The 12061-nt window shown below is 36.0% G+C and overlaps 1 protein-coding gene across 1 annotated transcript in view; it reads right to left on the bottom strand.

Moving 5' to 3' along the window:
* Positions 1-12061, bottom strand: part of LOC129280953 (uncharacterized) — a 41001-nt gene that overhangs the window by 15205 nt on the left and 13735 nt on the right. The window contains exons 3-6 of the mRNA XM_064112612.1: positions 8639-8681; positions 5296-5508; positions 3311-3429; positions 223-355 (exon numbers count right to left, since the gene is read on the bottom strand). Of these exons, the coding sequence (XP_063968682.1) occupies positions 223-355; positions 3311-3429; positions 5296-5508; positions 8639-8681 (508 nt within the window). The remainder of the gene's footprint in view (positions 1-222; positions 356-3310; positions 3430-5295; positions 5509-8638; positions 8682-12061) is intronic.

The following is a 12061-nucleotide window of genomic DNA, read 5'->3' as shown; positions in this document are numbered from 1 at the left end:
CGGGTTTTACAAGCCCACCCTAAACAAGTTCAATAGTTTACCCATTGTTCAATTATATCCCCATGCCTTTTTGATGATTTTGCCCCGCTATCAAGTAAAAAGTCCAATTAAAAAATTTAGTGTTTCAATTTGTCGAATACAGTATCATAATTATGGTAATTTTTCATTTATAAATGATGTTTTACGAGGATCGATTCATTGAGAAAAATATACTATACTTACAGGACTCCCACGGGATTTCTATTTTCTTTGATAAATAATTATCCGACTGACTCCTGGTTGGTAGAGTTAAAACACTGACTGTATAACTTTCTCCTGGTACAAGACCAATGAAGCCATCATAGAAGAACTCATGCTATAAAACAACAAAATATACATCTTACGATTAACATACAAGTGTTACAATTTGTAATTAGATCATTTTTCTTCATATATAAATTCCTCAAAAAAAAGTTTGGAAATCTGACTTTGGCCAATGATTTCTCCCAACTCCCAATTTTACGCTATGCATATTTGATATCATTCAAGAGATAATTTAATTTTCTTTAAAATGATACCCTACATGATATGATTATGGTTCACATGGAGGTGCAGGGCTTTGAAATGTGGATCAAGGTCAAAATTTAAAAGTTGCAAAGTGACACAATATTGAAAGTCAGTTCTTTTTTTCCGTGATGATGAGTGAGTTTCTCCGCGTTTTTTTTTTTTACTTTGATAATTTCTCATCCGTTTTAGTAAATATCAATGTGTAATTAGTATTAATGAATAGATCATTTAAGTTTCTTTAAAAGTATACCCTACATGATATGATTATCGTTCACATGGAGGTGCAGTGCCTTGAAATGTGGGGCAAGGTCAAAAGTTGCAAAATGACACAATATTGAAAGTCACTGTTCTTTTATCAGTGGTGATGAGTGAGTTTCTCAACGATTACTTTAAATTGTTTTCATGCACCTTAACATCAACATTAACACAAGCAAAACATATACTGTATTGCCCACTGCACAAGCAAAACATAACAAACAAACATGCATGGGTATTTCAAACCATGACTCAAACCATGTTATCTCACAGAACCATCACTGCAGAAGCAGGGGCATGATTTGAATGGATTTTCATCTCTATTGACACAGACAAAAGAATCCTGTATTGACCCTTCATGACTATTTCTGCTCGTTTAGCAGCTTTGCAATTCAGACCTCATCCAACACTGTTGAATCCTGCTCTTTTCGTGATGGCATGATCATAACAAGCATGGTATCATTTTAAAGAAAATTAAATGATCTTTTGAATAATATCAAGTATGCATTGTGTAAAAATGGGAATCGGGATAAATTAATGGTCAAACTCAGATTTCCAAACCTTTTTTGCTCGTTTTGCAGCTTTTCAATTCAGACCTCATCCAACACTTTTGAATCCTGCTCTTTTTGTGATAGCATGATCATAACGAGCTTGGTATCATTTTAAAGAAAATTAAATGATCTTTTGAATGATGTAAACTATGCATTGTGTAAAGTTGGGAGTTGGGAGAAATTGATGGCCAAACACAGATTTCCAAACTTGTTTTGAGGGGTTTATATATATATATATATATATATATATATATATATATATATATATATATATATATATATATATATATATGTGTGTAAAGTTATACATGTATATACATGTATATATTATATATATATATATATATATAATATCGTCATATCGTCATATATATATATATATATATATATATATATATATATATATATTATTGACAATTTTGCAGTTCTCTTTTGTTTTCACCCTTTCTCTAACCCTGTTTTCCACCTCAGCTATAGGACTATTACGTTCCTTGCCAGTTAAAGTTTAAATGTAAACATTAGAATATGGAATTAGAGTAAGGTTAGGCCGAAGTATATGAAGTCATCTTCTTCTTTTTTTTCAAATTGATCACGCAACATTTCTGCACTTGTAGTCGGGTCGGCCCCGGGCGGGTAAAATCTTCAAATCAATTTCTGCCGTCACCCCCATATAGGGCAATTCTTCCGCTTTTCAGCTATTAAACAACCATAATTTGAGGGCAAACACTCAGGTACCTCATTTAAAAAGATGAAGGTGTAAAATTCGTGCCGTATTAAATAAAAAAGTACAATGTTTCTATGAAATTCTATGAAACTTCACATTTCCCTGCACATTCATCTCCTGTCTTGCGCCCTCAGTATGACGTTTTGAATGACACTTAAGTTTCTTAATCATTCAAAATGAAACGCTTCAGGATGAGTCTAATTTATACATCATCTTTCTTATATATAATTTCAATAAATCACAGAAGTTTCAACTTTTTGCGCTCTTTTTTCCTTATAATGAAGTTTAATAATCTTAAAAAAACACAAATGAATTAGAGCCGTACTAGAGATATCTGCATTTGATGACATGTTCACCCTTTGCTATTTCAGTTGCATTGCTCTGCGAGGGGAGGAATATTTTCCTCCCAGTCCCGGCATATACACTTTCTTCTCTTTTTTGGTGAGTTAAAATATATGCACTGTCGCTAAATTGTTTCTAATCAAATGTCATCTTTCCAAGGGAAGCATTCAATATAACTAAAAGAATACCTTTTTCCCGGGACCCTTTTCCTAAAACGCTTTAGCTTCCGCGCTTCGCGCAGGGTGATTATTATTTCAATTTCCTCCATTTTATCCCTTTTTGTGCCTTCACAATAACTTTTGAAAACAAGGTTCAAAATCACACAATAAAGTCAACTGAATTGGAGCTGATATGGGTACTAGAGACAAGAAAGACGGCTACTTCTCATTTTTATTTATGAAACATCGAAAACTTCGCGCTTCGCGCAGGAGGGGGAAACTCCCTGTCCCTGCGCCCATCCCCTACGGAGCGCGCTTCGCGTGCTCTAGCTCTGTAAGTGTTGACACGCTTCGCGTGCATTTACCGCCCTCTCCAAAATCTAGCTACGCGGTTGGCGAGGAGAATCATATAGAATACTCCTCAGTAAACATTGATTCTGACAAGAAAAATAAAATTTTCTCCTGTATCACCCCCTTACATTTTCCACATTTTACATTAATTTAGATGATGAAAACAAATAGTTGAAAAGGAGATGCAAAGAAAAAAATTGTCGCGTCGCTTCAAGAACTCCTGTAGCAAAACATTTTCGCGTGCTTCCAACACGTCCAAGGAAAGGCGTTTTTGCATGCATACTCAAAAGTATGGTGTCAAGGGTGTTCTAGCACTGACACAGCGATATCATATACAAAAAATCCATAGGAAAATAAAGAAAAATAAATAAATAAATGCATACCTGTTCCAATGCAGCCTGGGAAAGTCCATTTCCGTTAAATCGGAATGTGACGCAGTGTACATAGAGAGAGCTTAAATCACGTCGTAGCGAGATAGTGATGGCTTGCAAATGCTCAGAAGCTGAAAAAAAATTACGAATACATTCTGAATAAGAAATATCCAATACAATTCATTGGACGGCAGATGTAATCTGAGAATTGTCAAATGTCATTTCAAAAATAGCAAACCAAAAGTATGAAATGCCCCCAAAAAAGCAAAATGGAAATCTACACTTAATAAATAATAGCATTTAGAGTGCGCCTTCTATCTAATTTCCTCTTCAGAGGCGCAGAGATAACTATTACACAGATGTGGGCTGTTATTTGAAATATGATGAGAATAGACATGTCTTAAGGTTGGCTTTGAATGACTCTATACAGACTTGGCATTACGTATTGTTGATGAGAGTGCATTCCACGAAGTTGGAGCACTATGAGCAAAAGCTTTTTCACCAAATGAGCATTTGATCCTATGAGTTGTCAACAACCCGGTCCCTGAAGTTTTTAGATTTCTAGAGGGTTCACATTACGAGATAAGATCGATAAAATAATGAGGAGCACAACCATTAACAATTTTCCATGTTAGCAACAAAATCTTGAATTTTATTCTCTCCACCACAGGCAACCAGTGAAGGTCTTTTAGAACAGGCGTTATATGCGTATATTTCGAAGTTTTACTAAGAATTCGGGCGGCGGCATTTTGCACTCTCTGAAGCTTGAGGATCTGATCATTGTTAGCATTGAACAACAATGCATTGCCATAGTCTACACGAGAAATAATGTATGAATGTATATAACAGATGAAGTTACATTTGTGGACATGGATTTTCTAACACTATTGATATTATGAATTTGGAAATACAAATTTCTACATTTAAAATTCACATGGGAAGCCATTGACATTTCAGAATGCGATTGAACACCAAGGTTCCGAACACTGCATGGGCTTTGCATCAATAAGGGAGTTGCCAACATACAAATATCGACACTGAATTTTTGACATTTGATTACGTGACGTGATGATCAAGAACTCACTCTTATCATCATTCAACTGTAATTTGTTACAAATCATCCAAGTTTCCATTTCAGATATACAGGTTACCAGACGGGTTCTTACATTTGCCTCTTCAAGTGGATCAGAAGGATTAAATGAGGAATACAACTGTGTGTCATCTGCATAAAGATGCACACTAACATTATGAGATCTGGCAATATCAGCAAGCGGGGCAGAATATACACAAAAAATGATGGCCCCAAGATAGAGCCCTGGGGCACACCATATTTCACTTCACATTCAGAAGACAAAGAATTTTGTATCTCCTTGTGGTCAACAATTGTGTATCTACTTGCTGTGGTCAACATGTACAATTGGGGATGAGTGTCAGATATTAGGGCATTTTAGAAATCACTTTGCAGAATCTCTCTGTGACGCAGAGAACCCTTAGTCAAAAGTCATTGATAACAAATACACGTTTTTACGACATATTTGCAAATTTTTGTCCAGTACTATCCCAGTCCACCAACTGTCTACAATAACCTCTACAAGTAATCAGGAATTTTCAATAGATTCTCAAAATTGCAGAAAGTGTCTGCGAAGTGGATGTTAAAATTAACTAATCAATAGCAAGAGAGAGAGAGAGTGAAAGGTGGGATTATGGAGCTAATAGCTCCATGGTGGGACAATGGAAGAATGAGAGAGATATAAAGGGACAGGGGAAAAAACAGGTAGAGAGTGGTTTGGAGAGGAGATAATTGGAAAGGCGAAAGAGGCAAAAGAGAACTACACAAAATGTGTTATTATCTATGTGCCATTACAAAGAAACTAGTTTCTCCTTCTCAATGCCTCCTCCTGTTCTTAGGCGTACAATTTTGTATTGGTTTTCCTTCACCCCCCACCAGTCCTCTGTTCTTTCAAATTCGATATCTAATTCATCCTTTTTGAACTCACTCCATGGATCCGCTTTGAAAGTGATATTGAGACCAGCATGGACCGTCCCGTTGCCATGACTACAAGGGGTGTGGCAGGATGAAGCAGCCAGGGGCTCCTTGTACATGTAATCGCTTGTAGGTGGGCACGAGGTGAAGTAAGGTTCTATGTTGAATGGGTCGACCGGCCCGGGTAAGTCATCGAGGGGTGCTATCGCTTCATCGGGACAGGTGTCTGTGAAAGCAATGCAGACAAATTCAATTCAAGAGTAAAATAATCAAAAATCAAAACACATATTTCACAGATATGTAGTAGGCCCTCAAGCCAGGCAATGCCAAGTTTAAACAGCAGAGACATGGCATACATAACATACATAACGTGGAGCGTTGTGGCCCAGTGGATTGGTCTTCTGACTTTGAAACAGAGGGTCGTGGGTTCGAATCCCAGCCATGGAGTAATTTCCTTCAGCAAGAAATTCATCCACGTTGTGCTGCCCTCAACCCAGGTGAGATGAATAGGTACCTGGAAGGAATTTATTCCTTGAATTGCCACCGCGTTGTAAAAGGCTGCGGGGCTAAAGCCAGGGTAATAATATCCAAGTCCTTTGGAAGCGCCCCGGGGGGGGGGAGGCACTCAGTATATAATGCATAGTGGGTATGTGCCGCGGAGGGGACCCCCATTTTTACACTCAAATTTCCGTTCCAAGGCATATAGCATTTTTGTCTTATTGAGAAAAAGAACAAAGAAAGCCGCTCCAAAGCATAGCATTTTCTTCTTATCGAGAAAAAAGAAGAAAGAAATCCGCTCCAAAGCTTCGCATATTTTCCGTTACGCCGTTCCGGCCGTATTGATCTGCTACAATGAGCCGCAGTTTGGTGAAAAGCGGCCGCAGAGCGCTGTCCAACCATCGCATCTGCGCTAGCGCACCCGGCTCCCGTTCCGCCGGGCTATAGCTGCATGCACGTATGCCCGTTCCATAGGGATGGATACGCAATTACACGCAGGCGACCCGTTCCAAGGACCCCCGTTTTCACAAACATTTGTCGTTCCGAAGCCCGTTCCGAGGACCCTCCTTTTTACAATAAGCCCGCTCCAAGGCCCCCGTTTCTTGTCTCGCCCGCGGCACATACCCACTACTTTTTTGGTCGAGTGTCCCCCCCCCCCCCGGGGGAAGCGCATAGGGCCGTTATGACATAATGTGATATGCGCTATACAAGAACTGCGTTATTATTATTATTATTATTATAACACAGCATGGGAAACAGTAACATCAATAACAGCCATGGATGTTTACTTCCTGAAATGATATTACCACTACGTGTATAGTATTACCACTTCTTCTACTTCTTGAACACTTCCAAAGATAAGTTGACATAATAATTTGCGAAGGGGAAACTCTGCAAATCTGGTGAGTTTAGATAGAAGAAAAAAAATCATGAGTAATCATGTTATGCATAATTACTTAACACCCTTGAAAAATGTATGATCATGATCTAGCTTAAAGCACTGCAATGGAGTAATCTCCCTCACAAAGTTACATAGTTCTTATCAATCTTACAAAGGAAGAATGCTATAATCTAGTCAATTCTCAATAAGGAAGCCATCCTTTGGATTTTTCTTCTCATCATCTGTAGACATAATTCAAATTTAAATTCCTCTTAGAACCCCCCCCCCCCAGAGAAAATTTCCCAATGACCCTAAAGTATTATGGTATATCTTCGATATCATAATTGAGTGTTTCTTCATCGTTATTGATATCATTATTACTGTCCTTATTATCATAATCAATCATAATTATTACTATTATAGTTTAATATTGTTTGTATTATTATCTTCATTACCATCATTATCCTCATCATCATCATCGATATCATATCCTTTCACTGATTATTTTCATCACTAAATTTCTCTCTCTCAATTGAAATGCATGTCAATCAAAAAAACTGTTTACTGCAAGAAATCTGACTATCTATTCTTAATTGATAACTGCTTGCTTGGATATAACCAAACAATAGAAAACAAAACAACTTGCTGGTATAAAGTTTCAGTTTCAAAACGACAGGTGAAGGGGGTGCCTTTGTGATATCCAACGGTGGCTGTCAAAGTGAGCTGACTGAACTGGAGTTTCAGTTTTCATTTCTACTATGTGCATTATTAGATGATTGTGAAAATTATGAAAATCCATGAAAATCCGTATTTTTATTGTTCGAAATAGATATGAAATTTGCTTTGCCCAATTGATCGTGGGGCCGGCAGCCGCTGTGCAGCGCCAGGTCGACGAGGCTCTATCCCTTTTCCAGTTGAACGCCAACCAGGATAGCAGCAACGACCATCTTTAACGTATTTTGGCCTGACGCGGCCGGGGTTTGAATCCACGACCTTCCGGTTGTGAGACGGACGCTCTACCGACTGAGCCAACACACCAGTACATCATTATTATCATAAACATAAGGCATGTGCTTTTGAGCTTGAGGCCAACCTCTATCAGCTAAATTTTTCAAATTATCCTGCTACTTTGGGAGGGGGGGGGAGTGTTTCACAGAGATTTAAGTATGACCAAAATTTCATTTGGTATTTAAAGCATCACTGCGATGGTCAAATCATGCTCATGGGATGTGCGCTGCAGTCGTCCCGGTAATGAATGAGATTGTTTGTTCTGTATCACAGGCCATGTTGTTATCTGAAGGGTTCAACAAATTAAGTAAATTGTATAGCATTCAATATTCTTACAAAAACTTCTAGTGAATGTAATTTAATCGTAGAAAAATGTTGTACGATCATTGCTAAGCTTTGTGTTACGGGCCCCTGATAGCAAATAAGTTAGAGTGTAACAGTGTGTAAAGTGACTTCAAAAGTATATTGGTTCTAACATTACCATCCACTGAGTATTGCTGTTGATGTATGAAGTGTGAAGAATATCTAAAATAATGAGTTTGAAAGAAAATTGCTACATGTAATACTAACACAGTGGCAACAAAATAGTCATATTTGGACTACCATATAAGGACACACTGTTTTCTCGCGAAATCCTGCTTATTTTTAATCGATTACACTACGCGACCACTCAACTGTACTGTTATACAAACATTTGACCACAAGTTGTCAAACCATTTTGAAATACATTATTTCTTCATTGGTCAAACTCATTGTTCAAACATAATTTTTTTTTGACATCTCTTCTTGTAAATTAGTATCTCTAATCAAATGTAACCCTATATGGATATATCATACCAAGGAAAACTTGGAGTTACACCAAAATCAGGACCAATGGGGGTACCCGAAATACAATGTGATAAACTCAGAAATCTATTTTTACTTTCATGTTTGCTTTGAATTCTGATAAATTATCATTTTATATACTTACCAAAGTAGAAACCCTGCTCTACAATTTCACATTCGAAAAATTCCTGCATAAAAGATAATTCACAGGAGAGAAAAAAAAATTAATAGTTTTAGTTCCTAACTCTAAATTACATGAAATTTCAAATCTTGAACAAACGCTATTTGAAATCAATAACATATTTCAATAACTTTTGGGGAATCACATGAACTATTAATAAATAAGATCTCATACATTAAAATGGTACTCAATGAAACCTATGCCCACATATAACATTACAGAACTTTAAAAACTTCACTAACCTGCTAACTGTAATTCAATGGATTCCCACCACATGTTGTTGAAAACATAATTTAGTCAACTTATTCATGAGATGGTATAGTCTGTGATAAAAAAAGGTAAAAACATCTTTTTGTCTCAAAAAAACTCTTTGACATTTCGCCATTTCACAGACCTGACATGTCTGACTGATTTTTAATCATCATCTGTTGAGCTGCCACGCCTACATTTAATTCTATTTTCTATAACTTTCATATGAATAATTAACAAAAATAAAAAATTCTTGCTAATTATTTATTTGATATTGTGTTGTTACCAAATTGATAAGGAGTGGCTGCTGTGACCAGCCCTTTCAGTTTGCATCGGCAGGTCTTGCATGTGAAAAAGATTCATATCAATGGGTATGATCACAAAGGACATGAACTATGCAAATAATATGACTGAGTAACGGTGTAATATCTATAGGCTTTTTTATTTTCATTAAAAACACAAACCAAGGGTGATAAAGAATATCGTATCATTCCTGGGAAAATGTTGAAACCGGTTTCCCAAATATTGTTCCCATTCATCCCATAGTCCTATTCTTGTGAGGGTTCTGATTTCAAATACATTGAATACAAATATATGTAAACTAAACATTTTAAACTAGAAAATATAAAGTGACAACATTTCTTTTCCGAACAAACCTTCATTATAGTGCAAATCACATGTCAAGCAAATAAGCAGCATTTAAATCTTAAGATTTTGGGGCTGCTATGGGGGCTCTTTTTTATCTTTTTATTCCCATTTCTAGTCATTGAATTCCAGTTTGTGATTAAACTGTAATACCTCTTATTTAAAACATGGTTTCTGTACCTAAAAACCCATTAATACTTAATCATATACATTTTTCATGCAATCTGTATTTACTTCCAAGAACTAAATGCCTTTTTTTTTCTTTCTTCTATTCTCCTTCTATGCTGTTTAGTAAATGTCAAATTTTATTAGCAAGTGCAATCAATGAATAACGTACCCATCTGTTGTACACTCGCAATCTCTCTTTATGTCCACCGTCTTTTTTACTACCTCAATGCAGCTCTTCTCCTTCCTCCTATTCTACCTCTTTCCCTCCCTTCCTCTTTCTTTGATTGTCACCAAACTCTAATAATGTACACCTTACACTTATCCAGTCAAGCTACCAGGATCTATCATAGTAGAAAATGTTCATTGTTACACTCACTCACACACACACACTTTCTCTCATTTTTTTTCTTTTCTTTATTCCCCTCTCTTCCGTGCTAACTTCTGGTTAGACAGAACTCATTGTTTTTATGTTATTTGGCCGCATGAACTTTCAGTAATTTCAATTTTGGTTTATCATGATGGGGATGCATGTCATAAACATGCGTCCCCAACATGATAAACAGCCTACCTATGTGTTTTAATGTTTCTTATGATCTTATGATGTAGAATTCGTGTAAATTGAGCACTTTTTTAATTGATGTCATGTATTTTATGTAAATGTTTGTAAAAGATTATGCAATTCGGCTTTCCAGCCGGTTAAATACCCTTGTTGCAATAAACAATTTAAAAATAAAAAATAAATAAATAAACAAATAAATAAAACTTTGGTACAGACATAAATGCACTTGGTGATATTCATGTGAATTATCTAATGTCACAACTGTAATTGACAATCATAAAATGGAAATGAGTTTTTAAATGGCTTGCCAGACATGAGTAATAAAATGACTGTCTGGACCATGCACAATTTCTATAGAAAAAGAAAGCAGGGAAAATACACAAGGCGCCAGGACAAATTTAAAGAAAAGCACACCCGCCCCCTCCAAGGACTGTAAACTAAAATGAAGTTCCTTCTTTGTTCATTCATTCATATTATGAATGCTATCATTCAGTAACTTAGTTCTCAATTTATTCACTCATTTATATCTAAATTTATTCATTCAATTCTCCATGCATTCATTCAGTCATTAAATCAAAGGGGTATTTATTAAAGCCACATTGATGCAGGGCAAACTCTTAAAAAAATCAATAAATATAATACCCGGGTATACTGTTTTCATTGCCAACTCAATTTCCAATTGAGCTTTATATCTGTTTTTGTGCTCACAAGCATAATTTGTTTGCAAGAATACTTGTAATGCTCTTTACAAGCTCTACATCTCAATTTTGTGATTCTGTGATTGTTCAAAATCTTAGTTTATTTATTGGGATAAACAAAATATCAGAACAATACCAGAGGCAGAAAGCAATGTGAAAGAAGTTTATATAATTCCGGGGAAGTTTTTTTTTTAATGGTGTTGACTAAACTATATGTTCATATCTTGCTTTCGCAAAGAAAGCTCTTTTATGCATGACTACTTTTTCTTTAGTATGTACTAATGATGAAAACTGAAATATACCTTTGTTTTTTCATGATGGAACAAAGATTGCATAATGAAAACTTATATTGTGCTTTTTTTATTTTCTTCAAGAAATGTCCTCTTCTTCAGATATTGAATTATTATTTTTTGTCAAGTACATCATTGCCAGTGTAATCTCCTTAATGCTGATTCATATTGAAAGCTTTTAGCTAAATCAAACAGTTCATTCAAATCCTGTTTACAGCTAAAGTTTTAACTTTTCATATTGCGCAAATAAGCATCAACTATAAAGGATCAGTAATTTCATTTGGATTATTTCCTTCATATTAAATCTACCTATGCATCTCTACACTGCAAAAACTCTGGTGTTGATTTAACACCAGCCCGGTATCTATATACGTCCACACGTACCAGAGAAGTGTTAAACAACACCAGTTTGGTTTTGGTCTAACACGAGAAAGGTGTTTATTCAACATCAATTAGTATTAAAAACAGCATCGGTTTGATTCCAAACTGGTGTTGTTTCAATACTTCTCTGGTGATTCCGGGATGGTGTTAAATCAACACCGGAGTTTTTGCAGTGCATTTTTTTTTTTTTTTTTTGGGGGGGGGGGGGGTTGTTGCACCCACAAATGTAATAACGCCCACAAATGTAATAACACTTTACCCACAAATGTAATAACGCCCACAAATGTAATAACACTTTACCCACAAATGTAATAATTTCACCCACAAATGTAATAATGCACTTTACCCACAAATGTAATAATTTTTGATCGCCCACAAATGCAATAATGACTTTACC

Source organism: Lytechinus pictus, chromosome 17 (genome assembly GCF_037042905.1).
Source record: "Lytechinus pictus isolate F3 Inbred chromosome 17, Lp3.0, whole genome shotgun sequence".
NCBI lineage: Eukaryota > Metazoa > Echinodermata > Echinoidea > Temnopleuroida > Toxopneustidae > Lytechinus > Lytechinus pictus.
This window is presented reverse-complemented; position numbering and strand designations above follow the sequence as displayed.